The 25,844-nt window shown below is 34.9% G+C and overlaps 1 protein-coding gene across 2 annotated transcripts in view; it reads right to left on the bottom strand.

The window, feature by feature from the left end:
• The window catches only part of LOC127865679 (uncharacterized), a 459,001-nt gene extending 435,430 nt beyond the window's left edge, over nucleotides 1-23,571 (bottom strand). For both annotated transcript variants that reach the window (XR_008042730.1, XM_052405603.1), the window contains exons 1-2: nucleotides 23,415-23,571; nucleotides 10,620-10,748 (exon numbers count right to left, since the gene is read on the bottom strand). Coding sequence is in view for 1 of the 2 variants with exons in the window: in XM_052405603.1 (XP_052261563.1) it covers nucleotides 10,620-10,748; nucleotides 23,415-23,445 (160 nt within the window). In the remaining variant the exon portion in view is untranslated. The remainder of the gene's footprint in view (nucleotides 1-10,619; nucleotides 10,749-23,414) is intronic.
• Between the last annotated feature and the right edge of the window lie 2,273 nt (nucleotides 23,572-25,844).

Here is a 25,844-nt window from a genome sequence, read left to right as displayed (position 1 = left end):
TCCAATAATGGTGAACAAATGTGCCAAATGATTTAAAAATCTCACAATGAATGACATAGTTATGGCCCGGACAAGCTCATTTATGACCAAGTAATTATAGACACGACAGATAAATAACTTAAATTTTACTAGCTCTATATTAAATCCATTTTGATGTAAATATCATATCATACAGACTAAAGTATTTCAAAGATAATATGTTTATGAAGCAGTAGATAGCATAAGCTTAACAAGAGCACCGCCTTGCGGGTGCAGATCGCTCATCTATTTTTCTTATTAAAGGTGTAGGGACCGATCTCAATTTCAATCACAAAGGAGGGAGGAGTGGAGTGGAGAGAGGTGTATAGTGTGGGGGTGTGGTCATTTATTACATCATCTTCCAAAAATGCAAAAACAAAAAAAATATTAAATTTTTTTTTGGGGGGGGGGGCGGGGATTCTTAGGTGGGATGGTTGGACGGTATTTCAAAAATGAAATAATAAAATAAATATTTGTGTTTTTTAACCATCTTTGAAAAAAACAAGAGATGTGTTTGTCAGAAACACACTGCCCCCTTTTGCGCCGCTTTGAATTTTTTTTTTTTTTACCTTAGACCTTGAAGGATGACCTTGACCTTGAACTTCAACCACTTAAAATGTGCAGCTTTATGAGAACGCCCCTTTGAAATATTTTTTTTTTGACCTTTGACCTTGAAGGATGACCTTGACCTTGAAGGATGACCTTGCTCTTGAACTTCCACCACTCAAAATGTGGAGCTTCATGATAAAGCCGCTTTGATTTTTTTTTTCACCTTTGACCTTGAAGGCTGACCTTGAACTTGAATAATGACCTTGGCCTTGAACTTCCACCACTCAAAATGTGCAGCTTCATGAGAAGGCCGTTTTGATTTTTTTTTTGGCCTTTGACCTTGAAGGATGACCTTGACCTTGAAGGATACCCTTGACCTTGAACTTCCACCACTAAAAATGTGCAGCTTCATGAGAACACTGCTTTGAATTTTTCATAATTTTTTTTTGGATGGGGAGGGGCATGGGGGGATAGTTTGGGTGGAGTCTATTGTATGTCGGGTAAGAGTTGTTTTGTCAAAGTATCAATCGAATCTAATCATAAATAAAGAAGTTATGGCAATTTTAGCAAAATTTAATAATTTGACCTTGAGAGTCATTCAAAGGTCAAGGTAAAATTCAACTTGCCAGGTACAGTACCCTCATGATAGCATGAAAGTATTTGACATTTAAAAGCAATAGCCTTGATACTTTAGAAGTAAAGTTACTAATTTTCAAAAAAGGGCCATAATTCAGTAAAAATGACAACCAGAGTTATGCAACTTGTCCTTTACTGTCCCCTTATGATAGTTTGCGAGTGTTCCAAATATGAAAGCAACATCTATGATACTATAGGGGTAAAGTGGACCAAAACACAAAACTTAACCAAATTTTCAAGTATAAAGGGCCCATAATTCCGTAAAAATGCCAGTCAGAGTAACATAACTTTGCCTGCACAGTCCCCTTATGAAATTAAGTTAGTAAGTGTTGCAAGTATGAAAGCAATAGCTTTGATACTTTAGGAAAAAAGTGGACCTTAACACAAAACTTAACCAAATTTTCAACTTTTTAAGTATGTAAAGGGCACATATTTCTGTAAAAATGCCAGTCAGAGTTACATAACTTTGCCTGCACAGTCCCCTTATGATAGTTAGTAAGTGTTGCAAGTATGAAAGCAATAGCTTTGATACTTATGGAATAAAATGGACCTCAACAAAAAACTTAACCAAAATTTTCAATTTTCTAAGTATAAAAAGGGCAAATAATTCTGTCAAAATGCAAGCCAGAGTTATCTAACTTTGCCTGCCCAGTCCCCTCATGATAGCAAGTAAGTTTACCAAGTTTGAATGCAATAGCATTGATACTTTATGAGAAAAGTGGACCTAATTCAAAACTTAACCGGACGCTGACGCCAACACAGACGCCAAGGTGATGACAATAGCTCATAATTTATTTTTTTAAAATAGATAAGCTTATCAGACCAGATAAATACTTATGTTTGAAATATGACATTTAACATATGCTTTCTTAATAATTATTGGTTAATTTTTGTAGTCTTTCCAATTGCAATTTCATGTGAATACAATTTGAAATATGATAAACCACACCGTCCGCATCACCCCATCAGTGTATTCTTTATTCTATTTCTTCTTTAAAGAACTTCGAAATTAAATTATAATCGACGAAAAATAATGTATCTGAAAACGACAGTCCGAAAAATTGTATGCATTACGCACATTAAACAAATTGTGCATATCGTTTGACAGCAAAAAAATGAAAATCGGAAACCATAGCAAATACGTAATTAATATACAATTTCATTGACATATTGCTTTACAATAGCATTGTTTGTGGGTGAAAAACTACTTAATAATCACCTTTTAATTTCAAACGATAATCAGCAGAAAGGTGTAACATCATCGACATAGATCTAATTATTTAATTACCATCCTTTTGTTAATTCAGATCGATAGTCGGTAGAAATGTAAAGTGATCAACTTAGAAATAATTTTTTTTATTGTTAGGCTCCTTTCTATTTGTTTATCTTTAAATACGACGTTTGCCATCGGCCGCTATAGTGTTGGCAGACGACAATATCAACTGTGTATTTCCAAGTATACAGTGTTTGCGCATGAATGACCCAATATTATGTGTTAGCTAACTCAATGTTGATTGGCCAGCTACCATGTGACTTGAATGCTGACTTGACCAATATCGATCGCCGATTAGATAAGTTCGGAGGTTGGGAGAATCGGGGCAGGGTTTACCTCAAATTACCTGTCGCTCAATTGCGACACGCTCCGGGCTGCGACAGTGTGTATTGGAAAATTGAGTCAGACCTTGACATCGAGAAAACCAGATGTAAACAAATTCCAATAAGAGGGAGACTGGAAGTCGCTTTTTATCTACAATTTCTTTAATTTTAGGGGACGTTTGGCGTAAGAAAGCGCCTTAGTCGCTCACGTCGCCCCCTTGCACGAGCCCTGACATGTAAATAGCGCATACAGATAAAATGCAAACAGTTGTAAATGTTTATGCATTAGTTCATATAGGTTGATCACAATCAACCAAATAAAATATAAATCAATGGTAAGTCTAACTACATCAGCATTATGTCAAATTATGTATGAACAAGGGACAAAATTGTCACAAAACCAGGTTTTCAATTAAAATGTGACCTCGACCTTGGAAATATTGACGCGCGACACACCGTCCAATTATGGTGAACCACTATGCCAAATGATTTAAAAATCTCACAATGAATGACATAGTTATGGCCAGGACAAGCTCATTTATGGCCATTTTTGACCTTTGAACTCAAAGTGTGACCTTGACTTATGAGATATCAATGTAATTCTTTTGCGCGACACACCGTCCAATTATTGTGAACAAATGTGCCAAATGATTTAAAAATCTGACAATGAACGACATAGTTATGGCCCGGACAAGCTTGTTCCAGAACCAGCCCGCCCGCATTCACCAATCTAATAACCAGTTTTTTCCTTCGGAAAACCTGGTTAAAAAAACGGGTTAACAAAAAACATTCCATTTGGACTGGCACTTGGTATTAACTTTTAAAAACAACATGCCTGCGTTTATTATACACTTTTAAGTAACTTAATTTGCACATTTAACCAAAAAAAAATCAATTTTTTTATAATTGAATTTTGATAAAATCTCATAACAAGAGCTGTCAGAGGACAGCGCGCTTGACTATTCGAGTGCTTGACAGTATATCGTAAGCCAAAATTGTTCATATTCAATAATTTATTAGACGATCTTTCAAAAATAAAAAAATAAAAAATAAAAATTCTTTTTGGGGGGGGGGGGGGGGGGTAGGGAGGGTGAGAGGGGGGTATAATGTGGGGTGTGGTAATTTATAAGATGATGTTTAAACAAGGGCTGTTTGTAAAACATGCATGCCCCCTATATGGGCTGTCCGTTGTAGTGGCAGCCATTGTGTGAATAGGTTTTTTGTCACTGTGACCTTGACCTTTGAACTAGTGACCTGAAAATCAATAGGGGTCATCTGCAAGTCATGATCAATGTACCCATGAAGTTTCATGATCCTAGGCGTATGCGTTCTTGAGTTATCATCCGAAAACCATTTTACTATTTCGGGTCACCGTGACCTTGACCTTTGACCTAGTGACCTCAAAATCGATAGGGGTCATCTGCGAGTCATGATCTATCTAACGATGAAGTTTCATGATCCTAGGCGTTTGCGTTCTTGAGTTATCATCCGGAAACCATTTTACTATTTAGGGTCACCTTGACCTTTGACCTTGTGACCTCAAAATCAATAGGGTCATCTGCGAGTCATGATCAATCAACCTATGAAGTTTCATGATCCTAGGCGTTTGCGTTCTTGAGTTATCATCCGAAAATCATTTTACTATTTCGGGTCACCGTGACCTTGACCTTTGACCTCAAAATCAATAGGGGTCATCTGCGAGTCATGATCAATCTACCTATGAAGTTTCATGATCCTAGGCGTATGCGTTCTTGAGTTATCATCCACAACCATTTTACTATTTCGGGTCACTGTGACCTTGACCTTTGACCTAGTGACCTCAAAATCAATAGGGGTCATCTGCGAGTCATGATCTATCTAACGTTGAAGTTTCATGATCCTAGGCGTATGCGTTTTTGAGTTATCATCCGGAAACCATTTTACATTTTAGGGTCACGGTGACCTTGACCTTTGACCTAGTGACCTGAAAATCAATAGGGGTCATCTGCAAGTCATGATCAATCTACCTATGAAAAAGTTTTATGATCCTAGGCGTATGTGTTCTTGAGTTATCATTCAGAAACCATTTTACTATTTCTGGTCACCGTGACCTTGACCATTGACCTAGTGACATCAAAATCAATAGGGGTCATCTGCGAGTCATGATCAATGTACCTATGAAGTTTCATGATCCTAGGCCCAAGCGTTCTTGAGTTATCATCCGGAAACCACCTGGTGGACGCATCGACCGACAGACCGACCGACATGTGCAAAGCAATATACCCCCTCTTCTTCGAAGGGGGGACATAAAATATATATTTATTTTTTTTTTGGGGGGGGGGGGTGGGGGGGTAGGGGGGAGTGAGAGGGGGGTATAATGTGGGGTAGGGTTATTTATGAGATGATGTTTAAAAAAAAATTGGGGGGGGGGGGTTGGGGGGGGTGGGGGGAAGGGATTCTGGTAGGGGAGTGGGGTATTGTTTGAGTGGAATCCATTGTGGTATTCAGGTAAGTGCTGTTTTGTCAAAGTAATAATAAAATGTGATCATAAATAAAGAAGTTATGGCAATTTAAGCAAAAAGTTCAATTATCTAAGTTTAAAAGGGGCCATAATTATGTCAAAATGCTTGATGCAGTATGCTGCTCTTGTTTATAGGTTGGGGTCATGTTGGTTAACAAGTATGCAACATATAAAAGCAATATGTCAAAGGATATAGGAAATATTTGGGGTAGTACGCAAACTTTAACATAGATTTATCAATATATGCATATAAAAGGGGCAATAATTATGACAAAATGCTTGATAGAGTTGTCTGCTCTTGTTCATAGGTTGGGGTCATGTTGGTAAACAAGTATGCAAAATGTGAAAGCAATATGTCAAGGGACAAAGAAAATATTTGGGGTAGTACGAAAACTTTAACATTTGCAAGCTTATGCTAACGCAGACGCAGACGCCGGGGTGAGTAGGATAGCTCCATTATATATATTTCATATATAATAGTCGAGCTAAAAATGAAATAATTTACAAAATGCCTTTCTATAACAATTTAATCCCGAACAGTTAATGCAATCAAAATCAGGCGTATGCATATGAGGGTACCGCACACCAGGTATCTCTGTGAATAGGATAGCTCCACTATATATATTTCATATATAACAGTCGCGCTAAAAATGAAATAATTTACAAAATGTCTTTCTATAACAATTTAATCCCGAACAGTTAATGCAATCAAAATCAGGCGTATGCATATGAGGGTACCGCACACCAGGTAATCTCTCAGAAACACTTATTAATCTGAAGCAGAGATCAAACTCAGGCTTTTTCCGCCCTATGCCACGGGTCCGAAATTCGGCCCCATTCCCAATGCAAGTCTGGTTGTTTTTTTCCCAATTGAAAAAAAAAATTCCCAATTCAAAAAAAAAAAAAAAAAAAAAAAAATTTTTTTTTTTTTTTTTTACCCTTTAAATATATAAGTTGACCTGATCTGGTGTAGAAAACAGAAAGTATTGCATAATTAAATTATCTGTTGCCTTGAATTTGTTTTAAGAACTGTAAAATATGTTAATGATTATTTAAGACTTTCCTTATTTTCCTCAAAATCCGATTTTTTTCACCTCAAAAAGGCCAAGCCTTTTCCCCAAATTCAGATTAAAAAACCTGCACTAATCACACATGTTCATTATATTTTGTAAAATTTTAATAATAAGTTATCAAAATAGTCGTTATTTACCAGTTAACGGCTTCTTTGAATTATAAGAAACACTGTTTTAAATAATTTACATGCGATAATTTTTCCCAATTGAGCCAATTTTGCGATTAATTTTTTTCCCAAAATGGGGGTTTTCGCGACGCGAAATTCCCAAAATTCCAGTGTGGCGTTTTCCCAAAATGGAGCGGAAAAAGCCTGAAACTGTAAAATATTCATTAACGAAAATAGATTAAATAACACAGTTAAATACAGAATTAAATAATATTTTCATTTCAATATTGCAAGTTAAATTAAATTTGCATACAGTGTCAGTAGGTAAGTCTGTAAATGATAATGATTTCTGAGAAATTATGAATTATAACAATAGCTTAAAAAGCGGACCATAACCATGTTTCAGCAGTGGAAAGCGTGCCATGAAAAATGCATTGCTCATTTGGCGGTATTGTTGCAATATACTTTGTTTGGTAGTGATCCCAACGATTTTTGCTGTCTTTATAAAGTACCGGAAAACGGCACTTTCCCAATTGCTGTCAAACAAATTTCAAATTAAAGATTTAAAAAAAAACAAAAAAACAATTACAACTAAGAATGGCGCAGCAGAGGCCGACGCGTATCTCCACGCCGCATGTTTTACCCAGGGGCTCCCCAGGGTTGGTAATGGGGCCATGCATAGTTGAGATTGACCGTATTGTCATAAGAATAGTTCAGTATCAATTAGAAGTGAATCGGTGTAGAAATGAAGAAATTATAGTAAAAGGCAATTTTGTGTGTGTGCGGCCTATTTGGGTGGGACACCCCAGGGTTGGCAATTGGGACATGCATAGTTTAGAATCACCGTATGGTCATAAGAGAAGTTCAGTATCAATAAGAAGTGAATCGGTGTAGAAATGAAGAAGTTATAGTAAAAGGCAATTTTGGGTGGGTTTGGCCTATGTAATCGGGGCGCCTCAGGCTTGGTAATGGGGCCATGCATAGTTGAGATTGACTGTATTGTCATGCATAGTTGAGATTGACCGTATTGTCATAAGAGAATTTCAGTATCAATTTGAAGTGAATCGGTGTAGAAATGAAGAAATTATAGTAAAAGGCATTTTTGGTGGGTGTGGTCTATGTGGGCGCGGCGCCCCAGCGTTGGTTATGGGGCCATGCATAGTTGAGATTGACCGTATTGACATAAGAGAGGTTCAGTATCAATTTGAAGTAAATCTGTGCAGAAATGAAGAAGTTAATGTAAAATAACATAAAAAATGAGAGAAAATCTCTGACCCTGCCCCGCCCCAACCCCCATTACTTTTGACCCAGGGATCAGATCAAAATTCCAAATAGTGCAGGGTCGCACATATGCTCATATTATGTATATAAGTTTCAAGGTTCTAGTGCCTATAGTGTTGAAGGAAATATAAAGTTGCCAGGACAGACAGACAGACTGACAGACAGACGGACGGACGGCATAGATAACCACAATATCTTTTTGAAAAGCGTGGGGATAACTATGAAACTTTCAGATAATATAGATCAAAGTTTGAAGATGTTTGCTATAGTATTTGTCGAAATGTGTGCCTTGTTTTAAAACAAGTACTGTTTGTAAAACATGCATGCCCCCCATATGGGCTGTCAGTTGTAGTGGCAGCCATTGTGTGAATACGTTTTTTGTCACTGTGACCTTGACCTTTGACTTAGTGAACCGAAAATCAATAGGGGTCATCTGCCAGTCATGATAAATGCACCTATGTAGTTTCATGATCCTAGGCATAAGCATTCTTCAGTTATCATCCGGAATCCATTTTACTGTTTTAAGTCACTGTGACCTTGACCTTTGACCTAGTGACCTGAAAATCAATAGGGGTCATCTGCCAGTCATTATCAATCAACCTATGAAGTTTCATGATCCTAGGTGTAAGCATTCTTGAGTTATAATCCGGAAACCATTTTACTGTTTCAAGTCACTGTGACCTTGACCTTTGACCTAGTGACCTGAAAATCAATAGGGGTCATGTGCCAGTCATGATCAATGTACATGTACCTATGAAGTTTCATGATCCTAGGCGTAAGCATTCTTGAGTAATCATCCGGATACCATTTTACTATTTCGAGTCACTGTGCCCTTGACCTTTGACCTAGTGACCTGAAAATCAAAAGGGGTCATCTGCCAGTCATGATCAATGTACCTATGAAGTTTCATGATCCTAGGCTTTAGCATTCTTGAGTTATTATCCGGAAACCATTTTACTATTTTAAGTCACTGTGACCTTGACTTTTGACCTAGTGACCTGAAAATCAATAGGGGTCATCTGCCAGTCATGATCAATTTACCTATGAAGTTTCATGATCCTAGGCCTAAGCCTTCTTGAGTTATCATTCAGAAACCATCTGGTGGACGGACCGACCGACGGAGCGACAGACTGACCGACATGTGCAAAACAATATACCCCCTCTTCTTCGAAGGGGGGCATAAAAATTACACCAACATTTCTATTAATTGTATATTATACGCCCTCATAAATTGTTGTAATAAAATACAAATATCACATTATTGGGGATTGTAGAGCATTTTGTCACTTCCGAGGGATAATTGTTACCTATATGAAGGCAAAGCCCTAGGCAACAATATTTTACGAGGGTTGAACAAAAAGTGTAAACACCTTCTAAGAAAGCAATATTTTTGTATTATTCTGAACAAAATTGCTCAGACACTCTATGTGCTTTGATTTAACATTATATATCTAATTGACATAAGATTTTATAAATGCACATTTTCATGCATCAACTTGTCTGTAGCACCAGTGCACTGTACCTTCAAAGAATGCAATTACCCTGAAACAAAGTCTTTTGTAATAATTGTTCTTGCTGCCCTTTAAAATAAGTGATGTCCCTTAATAGCCTGTGTGGACTGCACAGGCAAATGCTGGATAATACAAACAAATGTACTTGCACATGCATAAAGTCTCGTTTTCCAAGATTAACCCATTCATGCCTAGCGTCTAGAAAATAGGACTTGGCAAACAGTGTAGACCCAGGTGAGACGCTGCATGATGCGGCGTCTCATCAGGGTCTGTGCTGTTTGCTTAAAGGAATTTCTGTAAGAAATATTCTAAATATAGAAATAAATATACTAGACATTCCTAATTTTGGAAATAAATTGATTCCATTAAGAAGGATGGGAGAGTCCACTAGGCATAAATGGGTTAATATACTCAAATAAACAAGATGTGTTTGTGAAACACAATGTCCCCCTATATGATGTTTGACCTTGTAGGATGACCTTGACCTTGTGAAGGATGACCTTGACCTTTCACCACTCAAAATGTGCAGCTCCATGAGATACACATGCATGCCAAATATCAAGTTGCTATCTTCAATATTGCAAAAGTATTCATAAAATAAGCGATTTGGGCCACATCTATTTGACCTCTGACCTTGAAGGATGACCTTGACCTTTCACCACTTAAAATGTGCAGCTCCATGAGATGCACATGCATGCCAAATATCAAGTTGCTATCTTCAATATTGCAAAAGTATTCATAAAATAAGCGATTTGGGCCACATATATTTGACCTCTGACCTTGAAGGATGACCTTGACCTTGACCTTTCACCACTCAAAATGTGCAGCTCCATGAGATACACATGCATGCCAAATATCAAGTTGCTATTTTCAATATTAAAAAAGTATTCATAAAATGAGTGATTTTGGCCACATATATTTGACCTCTGACCTTGAAGGATGACCTTGACCTTGACCTTTCACCACTCAAAATGTGCAGCTCCATGAGATACACATGCATGCCAAATATGAAGTTGCTATCTTCAATATAGCAAAAGTTATTGCAAAATGTTAAAGTTGGCGCAAACAGACAGACCAACAGACAGACCAACAGACCAACAGACAGACCAACAGACAGACCAACAGACAGGGCAAAAACAATATGTCCCCCACTACTATAGTGGGGGACATAAAAACACACCACTTTTTAACTTTAATCAATATGTAGATCCATGTGATATTGTCTTGGGTACAATTGTTGCAGTGTGCACCATTGCCATAAGACATAAAATTATATACAAATGCTAATTTTATATGAATCAAATAGAGAAAGAAAACAAGTGAAGTTTTAATAAATGGAATATCTCACGGTTTGTGCAGTTGCTCTGATAATTTCTTCTCTTGAGATGAAGGTAATAATCGGTAATAATGGCAATGTCGTCAGTTTCAGAGTAAATGATGTCTTTTTTCTTCAAGTTCAATGGATGATGTGCATTAACTGAAAACACACAATTTTTTTTTTTTTAAGTCACTTTCATTTGAATAAACGTATATAAACCTTAAACATGTAATCCTGTCAAAAAATTGAAAACATTGAAACTCATAAATAAAATTTTTGACCACAACAGAAAACTGTAATTCATGAATTATTGAACAACATAATAGGGACTTTCCACGAAATGTTACGAATATATCCAAATATAGTCATTTCTAAGTAAGAGATGGTGTAGATTACATAATTGTCACTGTATGCTGTAAAACACATAATAGCATTTACAAGTGGCTGCAACTAGTCCTTTTTTCATGTGTTTATGTGTGTTTAAGGGGAGGTGGAGATGAATTTTTTCTTAATGATGCATTTTACCAGTAAATATTTTAAATACGTACAAGGTGCAAATAGGCAATTATATGGTATATTTACTTAAAGAAGAAATATATCTTTTAAAATATCTAATTTTTTATTAACAGAACAGAACAGAACAAACATTTTATTCACTTAAGCATATAACAGCTCATCGTTATCAATATAAACATTCATACATGCATAAAAAAATACAGTAAATAAAGATAATAATAAATTACTCGTGAGAGTGTTGTGTGTTAATGTACACACTGAATTGAGTATTCATACTCAACTATATATAAACAACAACTGAGGAAACAGCAAAAATACATAGATAAATTACATAATACACTGAAAATGTCAACAAAATTTGGCGTCAACAGATTAAAACACATATATTCATTTCATATCAAACGGTTAATAAATAACCATTATAAAAGTAGAGTTAAACAAAAATAACATTATTTCTTTTCTTAAAACATGTTATACAGTAAATTGCTAAATTCCAAAGGGTACCTTTATTATAAGTATTTAAGAGTTTCAAAAATGTATGCATACTTGGTCTTATTGAATAGTATTTTGATATATATTTTGATCTTTCTTCTAAATAAAATGGACATCTAAGTAAAAAGTGATATTCGTCTTCTAAATCGTTAAGATTACATAAAGTACAAATTCTTTCATTTCCGATAATGTCATAATGTCTACTAGAGCTGCAACAATTCGATCCGATTCATCGAAAATCGATTTGAAATGCTTCGATTCGATTACGATACCAAACCTACCGAATTTGATTTGATTCTTTAACATATATACAAATATATATACATAGATACGTAAAGCGCGCTGTATTCTGACTATTGATACAGGAAGGTGTAGGTTTTATCTGTACCTGTAATTACGACGCGCGCGATTGGTTGCTTATTTCTTTAGTCATCCAATCAATAAGCCCGTTAGGTCTACTTTCGGAAAAAGCGTCAAAATGGCTGAACAAGTGGTTGCCGACAAATTGAAATTATCAGATGCGCCTAAGAAGCTAAAATCAAAAGTGTGGCAGTATTTTGGGTTTCGGGCTGGTAGCCCTACCAATAAAGCAAAGTGTAATCTGTGCTTCAGAGATGTGGCGTATGCTAAGTCCGGCTCAACCACTAATCTTATTTAATGCAATATATCAAACCCAAACATAACGTTGATTTAGCAAGACAAAGAGGTCGCACAAGTGCAACTACTCAAGTCGCGAGCCAGAAAAGTAGTTTTATTTCTGTTGGAGTTTTGTTAAGTTTATTAGAGAATGTGATTTGTCCTACAGGTAACAGGTGATGCTGTCATGGCACAGTGGTAGACATGCTTATAGCTCATTTTGGGTAAAGGTGTAATAGTGTCTACCAGTTTCAATTAACAGATTATGTGATGAAAGACTTATTTTAGCAATCATGTTTCTTTGTTTTTTATTGTCAATGACATCTAAATACACTGATCTTTCAAATACAGGTTTAAGTTCCTTATACAAAAGTAATGAAGTGGATGAATCAACATTAACTCTCCACTCAGATACATACTGATCTCTGAGTCTAGTCTTTAACAAAGGAATAAAACTTTCAATTATAACTGACTCAGGAAACAACCATACATCTGTTAATCCTGTTTGGTTAAAAAAATTTGCGAACTTTAAAGGACCAATCAGGGTTCGCCAAAACCGTCGGTCCGCCGGTCCTGACCGGTAAATTTTTCTAAGGACCGACAAGTGATTTAAGATAATCGGTCCGACTGACCGACACAATCCGATGAAAAATGGTTTCAAAAAGATCACTCAAAGTGTATAATATGCTATTGGATTATTAGAAGGTAAATGCTTTTTGTTCAACTTCTGTCAAAATCCTTTTTTTCTTACCTTCATTTTGATGTTTTGATGTTTAAAGTTGGATTAGAATTGACTATCACATGGGAGTTCAAAATCAACGGTCTTTGTTAAAAAAAAGCAACCGAGTGCGTCCGCCATTTTATTTGTTCCATTTAATTTCTCCACAACAAAAAACGCGTGGACACTTGTTTCAACAGGCATTTGTGAGCATTTCTGTTAAAAAGTTTCATTATTATATTGTTCTGGGAAGGATATACTTTAATTTACACACCAACAATTTCTAAAATCAAAATTAGATTTTTCACCCGATGTACTATATTTCGGATATTTTAAAATTCGGACATAAGGTTATTTATGTTTTGATTTGTTGTTGATAGTTTGTAGCAATATGTTTTGTGTTATTTCAGACAACAAGAATGGATGGTGGTAATTATCATGGTTCTTTCTATCAAGAAATAGGTGTGAAAGACATTCATTTAATTGAACCTGGAAATCAACCACCTCAGCTAAGAGAAAATATTTTAACAATAGGTGTTGTTTAAGAACATGTGAAATCGGCTAATAAACAGAAATTGAAGTCATCCAAAGTAGTGTGAATGGCTGTGTGCAATTAAGTCAAATTTGATTGGATGTCACCCTAACTTTTCAAGAACATGGATTTGTAGAGCTGTGCAGGCTTAAAAACAGTTTGACAAAAAGAAGTCTAAAAAGAATACCTTTGGTTTATATGTGGTTGATTATAAATATAATAATTGTTTAATTATATCGACTGTGGACATGTTTTTATTGTATTTTAATGTGATCAAAACCAATTAACATCAAAAAGGTACTCTCTTTTGTTGTGTTTTGCCGTTATAGTTTAGTCGGACAGTGGGACTGACAGAAACTGATTCGGACTGACAAAAATTTCAAGTCTGTCAGTCCGAATGACTGACAGATTTTTCAAGTTTTGGGGAACCCTGACCAATTAACATTGTTATTTTGTGTTTCAATTTCTTATCTTTGCATATTAATTACCGTTGTAAGAATACAATTTTCTTGTTTCTTTTGATGAAGTTTAAAAAAATATTTAACAATTCGTAGGTATCTACCAATATAACAAGATGTGTTTGTGAAACACAATGTCCCCCTATATGATGTTTAACCTTGTAGGATGACATTGACCTTGTGAAGGATGACCTTGACCTTGACCTTTCACCACTCAAAATGTGCAGCTCCATGAGATACACATGCATGCCAAATATCAAGTTGCTATCTTCAATATTGCAAAAGTATTCATAAAATAAGCGATTTGGGCCACATATATTTGACCTCTGACCTTGAAAGATGACCTTGACCTTTCACCACTCAAAATGTGCAGCTCCATGAGATGCACATGCATGCCAAATATCAAGTTGCTATCTTCAATATTGCAGAAGTATTTATAAAATAAGCGATTTGGGCCACATATATTTGACCTCTGACCTTGAAGGATGACCTTGACCTTGACATTTCACCACTCAAAATGTGCAGCTCCATGAGATACACATGCATGCCAAATATCAAGTTGCTATCTTCAATATTGCAAAAGTCTTCATAAAATGAGCGATTTTGGCCACATATATTTGACCTCTGACCTTGAAGGATGACCTTGACCTTGACCTTTCACCACTCAAAATGTGCAGCTTCATGAGATACACATGCATGCCAAATATGAAGTTGCTATCTTCAATATAGCAAAAGTTATTGCAAAATGTTAAAGTTGGCGCAAACAGACCAACAGACAGACCAACAGACCAACAGACCAACAGACAGACAGGGCAAAAACAATATGTCCCCCACTACTATAGTGGGGGACATAAAAAGGAAATCGACCAAGTTCGACATAGAGTGACATTGAATTTGTTGACAGTTTTACATTTAACAGTCTTTTACAGAACTTTCTGTCAATGCGTTCAATTTTAGTTGCCGCAAAAAATCCCCATACTTCGCAATTATAATTAAGGATTGATAATACATATGAATCATACAGCTTGAACTTAACATTTATTGGCACTTCCATATCTTTTTTAATACAAAAAAGTGAATTCATAGCCCTTGTAGCTTTACCATAAAGTGTATTAGTGAGTAAGTGTGTATTAGTATTAACTGAGCATTTAAAAAAAGGACTTGTTTTTGTAGCGTTCTGTAAAATATGCATTTATGTTCTTATAATTCCCATGACACTAAATTTCTTTTGTATTGTAAAACCTGTAGTTCAAGCAAACAATTCATTGTAACACTGTATTATGGGACTGAATTTGGAAATAAGACATCAAACTTAGAATTGTTGTGATTATGGCGGTTTTCTTACCAAAAACTGTTCACTGTCTACAGTTTTACACCTTTCCATGACTTTTTAGAAATAGTATAAAGAGTGTTTGTTTATGTCATGGTGGCTGTATTTGTTTATGTCATGGTGGCTGTGTTTGTTTATGTCATGGTGGCTGTATTTGTTTGTTTATGTCATGGTGGCTGTATTTGTTTGTTTATGTCATGGTGGCTGTATTTGTTTGTTTATGTCATGGTGGCTGTATTTGTTTGCTAATGTCATGGTGGCTGTGTTTGTTTATGTCATGGTGGCTGTGTTAGTGTATGTCATGGTGGCTGTGTTTGTTTATGTCACGGTGGCTGTATCTGTTTGTTTATGTCATGGTGGCTGTGTTTGTTTATGTCATGGTGGCTGTGTTAGTGTATGTCATGGTGGCTGTGTTTGTTTATGTCACGGTGGCTGTATTTGTTTGTTTATGTCATGGTGGCTGTGTTTGTTTATGTCATGGTGGCTGTGTTAGTTTATGTCATGGTGGCTGTGTTTGTTTATGTCATGGTGGCTGTGTTAGTTTATGTCATGGTGGCTGTGTTTGTTTATGTCATGGTGGCTGTGTTAGTTTATGTCATGGTGGCTGTGTTTGTTTATGTCATGGTGGCTGTGTTTGTTTATGTCATGGTGGCTGTGTTTGTTTATGTCATGGTGGCTGTATTTGTTTATGTCATGGTGGCTGTGTTTGTTTATGTCATGGTGGCTGTGTTTGTTTATGTCATGGTGGCTGTGTTTGTTTATGTCATGGTGGCTGTATTTGTTTATGTCATGGTGGCTGTATTTGTTTATGTCATGGTGGCTTTATTTGTTTATGTCATGGTGGCTGTATTTGTTTATGTCATGGTGGCTGTATTTGTTTATGTCATGGTGGCTGTATTTGTTAATGCTGTTCATGCATGCATGGCCATGGTTTTATTTATAGGGGATTTTTGAAATAATATACTGCTAGTGCTTTGACGTCAAATAAATGTAAATAATGCAAAAAATTTATAAGTATATGCAGATGTCTATTTAATACAAAGGGTAAAAATAAATAAACAGCGTTGTTAAAAAAGCTGATTTTATTAAAAGATTGATGTCTCACTCCAACTTCACATTATAGTGTGTATATTGTGTGAAAAATGAAAATACACAATTGCTCTTGTTTGAGTCTTAATCTACGAGCAAACACCATTGATGTCACTTCATCATTTAACTGAGGTTAACAATAACATTTTAGATTTATCCAGATTTAAATATAATGCCAGGACGGCCTCAAAAGAGATAGGGTGACCTCTTTTGTGAAAAATCTTCCAATTGGCTATCTTAGTTGATGACTTTATTATGCAGTTTCCACTTAAGTACTTTAACTAATCATCCATTCATCAGCATATATTCCATTAGTATGTTCCTACTAAAAGTAATTTGCTGTTAATATTGATGAATACTTTACGTTTCAATATAAAATCATAAATGGCCAATAAAAACATATGGCATGTGTATCTGTGTAGGGACAAACAACGGTGGAACTTATTTTAAAAGGGTGAGGCATATAAATGGACGGAGTGGACCCATATTTAAAAAGGGTGAGGCATAAAAATGGAGGGTCTACTGACTGAAATTGCACTTAAGCTAAATCCCTAATAGCTAAAATATAATTGAACCTTCACTTCTCAAGCTCATGTTATGCCTTATTCAGCCACATGTAGCTCCAGACAAGTCTGCCCAATTGCTCAGTCTCAGGTCAGAAGTTACGCTGTCTCAGCTTTTAAGTCATGCAAGGTAAATGGTCTTATAAGCAGACAGAGCAGCTCCTGACTAGACCTGGATGTCCTTTTTAATTTATTTATTAATTTGTAGAATGAAATTTAATCAAAATATCATTTAAATTACATATACAAACACTCATGACTGCATGATGTGTCTATATTATATTGATAAACAACTAATGCATCAACTTTCTAATCCTAATTTATACATTTTAATTTGTTTTTTTTTCTTTGACAATAATATTTATAAATTCAACAAATTAATTTCCCTTCAAGAAATGGATTTTAGTTAAACAAGTTATGTTTAAATAACTTATAATAATTATGGTGGGTAATCAGTTATAAACCATTACTAAACAGCTGTACAACATTAACAAAACAAAATGACATAATTGTGGGAAATTTACAAATTGTTTTATTTATTTGTCTTATTTACAAATGCTTAATAAATAAAGTACCGGTAGTCATTCAACTCCATGAAAGAAATTAAAATAAAATTCCAAGAAAATATAATAATAACCACCTTTAATAAAATTTACATTACACACACCACGATGTGCACCAAATCATTTCGACATTTACATCACTCTCCTCATGTAAAACTGCATTCAATTTAGTTTCAGAATGTCACATAGACCAGCCTAACCAAATGACTCATCCCACCATAATGAGGTTACACGTTCATGTAGAACACCGAACATGCATCGGTCCACTTAAAAATGCAGATCCTGTTCTATATCTAGTGGTTGCTACACTGTGTAGGCAGTCTCAACAAACAAGCTCCACCCAGTTTGTACTATTACTGCCAATCAATCTCTGCACTTTATGTCTACATAACTTAAACTTCTTTCTGTTTTTACATGCCAAAGGCTGTTAAAACAGGACATGCCTATTATGTGCATTTTTGTATCTATCAATAAGGTTACATTGTAGTAAATTATATGTGCTATTCTATACTTTCGAAATAACTCAACTTGATTTACAGAAAGATAATTTTCAGTAAATGATGCTTTTTATGTTATTCTTTTCTCAATTTGTGTGCAACAAACATTTATGTTTGCAAAGAAAAAATCACCATTATGTTTTACAATCAAATTTAAATCGAGATTATACGATTTTTTATATGTGTTAAATTGTAATATATTGATAAAATATGCTACAATAACACAAAATAGGCAAGAACAAGAGATGTGTTTGTCAGAAACACAATGCCCCCTACTGCACCGCTTTGATACATTTTTTTTACCTTTGAAATATGACCTTGACCTTTCACCACTCAAAATATGCAGCTCCATGAGATACACATGCATGCCAAATATCAAGTTGCTATGCGAAGGGACATTTTCTCGAAACCTAAACGTAAAGTGTGACGGAAGGACGGACGGACGATCCGATCACTATATGCCCTCCTTCGGGGGCATAAAAATTATACATTGAAGACGAATTTCATAAAATGCAGCAAAGACAAATTAGCGCCATGAGTCGATTGTGACGAAGATATTTTGTACATATTTTCCTACAATAACCAAAGCATTCATCTTTTTAGTTAGTGTTCGTGTGTCGTATGAATAGATATCGTCGCAGCAATTTAAAAAGAATCATTAAACTAAATTTAGATTCACATCGTACATGCATGATTTACATGCTGGCAAATTTCAGAATTAAATATCTGGCCTATTTCATATTTTTCGACACATATTCTTCTTAACTTTTATTTTAATTTAAATTGAAATATATGTTTAATAAGTTTTTTAAAACATTTCATATAAATTTATAAATATTTGCCAAAATCATATAATCTCGCTTTAACTAAAAATATACGTCAACAACTTAATTTAGTTCAAACCTATTTATTTAAGCTTAAATGCAACTTAAGTCTAAGTCTCACTGAAATGCTGTTTTGTGGGTAGAACCAGTATTTTACAATATATCAACGAGTCCATGGTTTAGCTAACAGTGATTTTTTTTAGATTCCAGAGGAAACATGTAAGTGGGAACCATTATAAATGTTTCAGTAAAAAGCTCTACCAAAACCTACTAAAGATATTTTTGGCCTTAGATCTTTGAATGTACATTATTATTATTTATAATAATCACTTATGTTTTCATACAAATTTCAATCATTATTTTGCTACCTTTAGATCAACCTTTAGTTGCTGTATTTAGCAGCACTGACTGCCCTGGATAAAGCCCTGCATAAATATATATCACATGATTTAAATACACATTGTAATTAACCCATATATGCCTAGTGGACTCTCCCATCCTTCAAAATTGGATCAATTCATTTCCAATATTTGGTATGTCTAGTATACATGTATTTATTTCTATATTTAGAATATTTCTTACAGAAATCCTTTTAAGCAAACAGCGCAGACCCTGATGAGATGCCGCATCATGCGGCGTCTCATCTGGGTCTACGCTGTTTGCAAAGGCCTTTTTTCTAGACCCTAGGCATAAATGGGTAAAGCTGCGATTTTATTCAATCTGTTATTTTTTTAATTCCGAAATTAAATTTGTGTTTCAATGCAAATCATGTAGGTTTTCTTATGATTCACATTTTAAATTAACACTGTGGGCCTATATAAAGGTAAAATTCAAGAGTATTTGAGAATACCAACAAAATGTTATTTACAATTTCTGATTTCATAAATTTCAATGATTTGAAAGTATTAATTAAACAAGAGCTGTCACTATAGGATGACTTATGCCCGCTATAAACGCTTGATAGAAATTATGAGCTTTTTTCATAACCTTAACGCAGATTTCAAAACCTAAACGCGGACCCTAAGTTTAAGGTCAAGGTCACAGGGGTCAAAATTTGTGGAAAGGCCTTGTCCATATACACATGCATGCCAAATATGAAATTGCTATCTTAAGCAACATAGAAGTTGAGCATTTTTCGACACCTAAACGCAAAGTGTGACGGACAGACGGACGGACAGTCTATTCACTATATGCCCTCCTTCGGGGGCATAAAAAATGACAATGTCAGATGCATACTTATAATTTATAAACACGCATGTACATTTAAATATTAGTGTCACATAGTCTGAATCCGAGTGGCATTTGCATGTAAATTATGATATATTTGGGAGTTTTGACGCAATTCTTTATCTTTATGTGCCACTCAAGTGTATTCTATTTTTGTATTGAAAGTTGCAATTCACGTTTCCTAGATTTTTATTAGTGCTTATTGAAACACTTTTGATAATGTCTAGTAATGATGGACTCATAAATAGCAGAACAAAATTGCATGTCTTCAGTGCAGAAATATAGAGTAAAGCCAATTGAATTCTAATGATCCTTGAACACAAAGCATCAAGCAAATAAACTACGGTAACATGAAAAGGAAAATTACTTGCATAATTCAGAGTTTAAAACAATACAATGGAACAATTAAAATGCAACTTTAGCAATGTATATTGATTTAAATGACTTGTTAGCAAATGTGTGCGTTTTTAGGCATAGCTATGGAATTAAATTGACTTTTATTCTTTTACAAGGGTTTCACCTGTTGTCAGTAATTTTAAAAAGAAATCAGCATAAACACTCCAAAAACTATTCCATGATTTATCTTTACCCATCCTTGTTTTGCAATTCATCTGACAATTTCTTATATAAAATATATATAAGTATGTACCTTTCTATATGAACACACAGCATTATTTCCCCTACTTAAGTGTCAGTACCATTCTCTTTTGCTTTTGTGAAATTCTTATTCTGTAATAAAATCTTTTCTTTCATTTAAAATTTTGCAATTTTATATCAAGCCCACCTTTTGATTTGGGCGTTATATATTTCATTTATTTAAATATACGTTCCTTGATTCTTTAATATCAAAATGAAAAGCATTTTTAACCTTTTTAAATTGTCTGCTCTTTTTAAAGGTCAATCGCAAATTCAGCCAATCAGAGAGTCATTTTCTTTTTGGAATCAGTGACCAAATCTTTAAAAACACACCAGTTTGCCAATTTGTCTTTTTGAGTCAAGTGTTTTGTTGCAAAATATTAATATCCAGTAAACAAGGGCTGTTTGTAAAACATGCATGCCCCCCATATGGGCTGTCAGTTGTAGTGGCAGCCATTGTGTGAATACGGTTTTTGTCACTGTGACCTTGACCTTTGACCTAGTGCCCTGAAAATCAATAGGGGTCATCTGCCAGTGATGATCAATTAACCTATGAAGTTTCATGATCCTAAGCCTAATTATTCTTGAGTTATAATCAGAAAACCATTTTACTGTTTTGAGTCACTGTGACCTTTGACCAAGTGACCTGAAAATTAATAGGGATCATCTGCCAGTCATGATCAATGTACCTATGAAGTTTCATGATCCTAGGCGTAAGCATTCTTGAGCTATCATCCGGAAACCATTTTACTATTTCGAGTCACTGTGACCTTGACCTTTGACCTAGTGACCTGAAAATCAATAGGGGTCATCTGCCAGTCATTAACAATGTACCTATGAAGTTTCATGATCCTAGGCGTAAGCATTCTTGAGTTACCATCCGGACACCATTTTACTGTTTCAAGTCACTGTGACCTTGACCTTTGACCTGAAAATCAATAGGGGTCATCTGCCAGTCATGATCAATCTACCTATGAAGTTTCATTATCCTAGGCCTAAGCGTTCTTGAGTTATCATCCGGAAACCATTTAACTATTTCGAGTCACTATGACCTTTGATATAGTGACCTGAAAATCATAAGGGGTCATCTGCCAGTCATGATCAATGTACCTATGAAGTTTCATGATCCTAGGCCTAAGCATTCTTGAGTTATCATCCGGAAACAACCTGGTGGACGGACGGACCGACATCAGCAAAACAATATACCCCCTCTTCTTCGAAGGGGGGCATAATAATACTAATTATGGTTTACTAAAAGGCAAACTACACTTGTCTAGTCTAGACACTGTGGGGCTGTCCATAAAGTAGGTCAGACCCCAGTGGGGAGGAGGGTGGGGAAGAAAGTGCGACAGTTTGTGACATCATGGGGAAGTGGGGGGTCAGGCCATGTGTAATGTCACACTTCAAAAAAATATTGTTTTTCTAATTTATTTATTTATTATTATTTGAAGTAGAATTTAACAGCTTTCAAAATAATTTTCAAAAATTTTGTAAAACATTTGAATTAAAAATTCTGTCAAACTAGCTTAAAATGTTTATCTCTTGACTGTGTTGTTCATTTGCAAAGAGCACAAGTATGTTGTTGCAGAGCCTTGTTTAATGTTTAGCCTTGCTTTTGTCATGCAGGAAGCGTTATTATTTCTATGTTGTCCGCTGCATAATTATGTAAATGTAACTGATTGAGACATTCTGAATTTAATTTTTACATATGATAGTAGTTATTTGTATACATGTTTGAAGATTCAGAAGTTATTTTTATTTTCTTTAATCAGCATTATTATCAAGCTACGCTCATCTATTTCTTATCCTGTGTTTAAAGATAGCATGATTGGAAGATGTCTTAAACTTCACCTCATACCTGTAAATGAAAATAAATCAGTGCTCCAGCAAGGCCTAAATTCAAGGGCGCCACGCCCTGCCCTTCCAAACCTCCGCCCTGCCCTTCCTCGGCTAGGGCCCCCCCCCTTAAACATTTTTACATTTTTTTTTCTTTACATATGATTATTAATGAATCTGTTATTATATTGTATTTTATTTATTCCTCATTGTAGACATTATATTTGAATGGTTCAATAATGGTTTAATAATAATTATTATGGGAATAATATATTCTAACAATGAGTAATAACATATAAATTAACATGCAACAGGAAGCATTCCTGAAACAACAGCGCCTCGAAAGTGCCCTTTTGACAAAAATATTGTTTGGAAGAGAGACATAATTTAGGAGGGGGGGGGGGGTATGATATTTGTGACAGTTTGTGACAAAGGGGAGGGAGGGGTTAAAAATAATCAAAAAAAGTGTGACATATTTTTTGGACAGCCCTTGTACTCTGTATATGACTTCTATCTCACCTCATTTTAGCTTATGAACATCATGTTCAGCTCTCCCTGGAGCATTACAATTATCACACCAGCTTTGCACACTGCATTTTGGCTTTACTTCTAACTTAAAAATTAGGTATACATTTTCATGATTTATATATTTCTAAGAAAATCACCCCCCCCCCCAAAAAAAAAGAGCAAAACATCATATTTCTTTACCCATGTAAATGTAATTATTAGGAATAAAAGTAATTATATACCAAAAACGTATTAATGTTACTTTCTTTCAATTTCAAAAGTATTAGAGACTGAGTACAGAAAATACATGTGTCGAATTAAATTCTATAAAACTAATTGATGAAAAACTATTGTTTACAGTATATATAAAATAATAGCATATTAATATTTTTTCTGCTTACACTGCTGCTTAGAATTAATCCTTAAATCCATATTTGCCACAAAAATCAAACTTGTTCTTTCACTTCAGCACACAGCAAAAAGACCAATAAAATCAAAGTGCAAAAGATATTGATTATATTTAACTGTGCATGCGCAAATGTCACTCACTTATGATGCACAATAAGTAGACCTAGACCCACTTGTGTATACCGGTAACTGTTTCATAAACATGTTACATCCCCTATATAGCCTGACCTTAAGAGGCCTATGATGGCTTGCCTACTTATGTTCCAGGTGAAGTTTTATTTTAATGGGACCGTCAACCACCAGTGACGAAAAAAGAAAAGTTTTAAAATACCGTAATTTTTACAATTATTAGTTTATATTGATTAAAATATCATGACTGGTATATTACATTTCTTGAAAAATGTTGTTTAGTTTTCATATTTTCAGTATATTCGGTAATAAATTATACTGGGTACAGGTACCAGGTAACTTCCAGTTAACTATAAATAACGCAACTACATTGATCATGATCGTCACGTGGTAAACCCAGGAATGCAAATTGTGAATGCGCAGTGAATTGTATATACACTGCAACGCCGATATATCGCGGTCGGTGGGGTCCAAAGATCGCAAGCGCGATATATCCGGCACGCGATATAACTCGAGAAATGTCTAACTTAATTGTATTTCCCCAATGTTTTCATTTTACATACGGCGCATGTCATTACCACTATACACCTTTTGATGGTAATTATAATTATATTATATTGAAAATGAAGACAGTCTCACACAAACTTGCATTTGAATGAATATTCTTGAACATTTTGACGCTGAAATAACCTTAATTGTTTAACTGGAAACTATTTTCTTTGGACAAGTCAGTGATAGAAATGCAATACTCATGATCTATACAAAACCATTAAACATAATATATACATGTAATTAGAAAAGTTCATTATTAAGAAATCTTATTATGTAAGTAACAGTTGGTGTGGTATTGAACTTGCCTTTAGTTCCTTATTAAGGATAGCTAGCTGGAGGGCTTAAAATACAGCACATAGTATCATTTCCAAACATCAGATATCATTAAGTGAGTGCATAACAGTGCTCCAGCTAGGATTTAAAAAGGGCAGGGGGGCTATTTTGTCAAAAGGGCACTTTCGACACGCAGTATTTTATCAAATGGGCACTTTCGAGTGCGCTGGCTTTTCTGGAATGCTTCCTATTGCATGTTAATTACATGTGTATATGTTTTTAAAAAAAATAAAAAAAATTAAGGGCAGGGGGGCCCTAGGAAGGGCAAGGCAGAGGTTCGGGAGGGCAGGGCGCCCTCAAATTTAGGCCTAGCTGGAGCACTGCATACATTTAGATAATGTGGAAATAAATCTTTATATCAAGACAAATTCAGCAAAATGATTTTGTTTTTGTTTTTTTAATTACTACTTATTAAACCAAAGCATACTGAATTGAAATGTGATTTAGATATGTCACTGTTAAATAACTTTCTCTTTCCCAGAACTCAAATAAATTCTTAAAATTTTGTATCAGAACATTGGAGACATACTCCTATACATATGAGGTTGATTAACAACGTAATCGGTAGATTAAGTCTAATTCTTGGGACTTACTGAAGACGGTGATTCATTGGGAGGGTGCATCATCATTACTTCATTATTTGGACTTACTGAAGACGGTGATTCATTGGGAGGGTGCATCATCATTACTTCATTATTTGGACTTACTGAAGACGGTTATTCATTGGGAGGGTGCATCATCATAACTTCATTATTTGGACTTACTGAAGACGGTGATTCATTGGGAGGGTGCATCATCATTACTTCATTATTTGGACTTACTGAAGATGGTGATTCATTGGGAGGGTGCATCATCATTACTTCATTATAATCACAAACACGTAATCAAGCAGGCATACACAATTTGTAAAAATAACCACACGAAAACTATTAACAGTTCTGTCTGATCATAATCTATATAGTGTATATTTTTAAGTGAATTAACATTACTTCAGGGTTTTTTCTCCACTTTTTGGGAAGATAGCCCATGGCTTTGGAATAGGGAATTTTATCGGCATTTTCATGAAATTGGGAAAATAAATTCATTAGCCTTTTTTTCACGCGAAAAGTCCGCTGATTAGGGAAATACTAAATTTGATATAACTATTTTTAATCATTCAAATTAAAAGAAAAAAATCATATAATACTTTGTTAGATGTAATTGAATTAAATTGAGATAAAATACGCATAAGACACTTCTTTCTAAAAAAAATTATTTTTTTTTGGAAATTGGGAATTTTTTGCCACATTATAGGAAAAAAGTATACTTTTTGGGATTGGGAATATAGCCCAATTTCGGCTATAAAATCAGGCCAAAAAAACCCTGTACTTGCTCATATCATTCAAGAATTGTGACTCTGTCAAATGATT

The sequence above is a fragment of the Dreissena polymorpha genome, chromosome 2, assembly GCF_020536995.1.
Source record: "Dreissena polymorpha isolate Duluth1 chromosome 2, UMN_Dpol_1.0, whole genome shotgun sequence".
In the NCBI taxonomy this organism is placed as follows: Eukaryota; Metazoa; Mollusca; class Bivalvia; order Myida; family Dreissenidae; genus Dreissena; species Dreissena polymorpha.
This window is presented reverse-complemented; position numbering and strand designations above follow the sequence as displayed.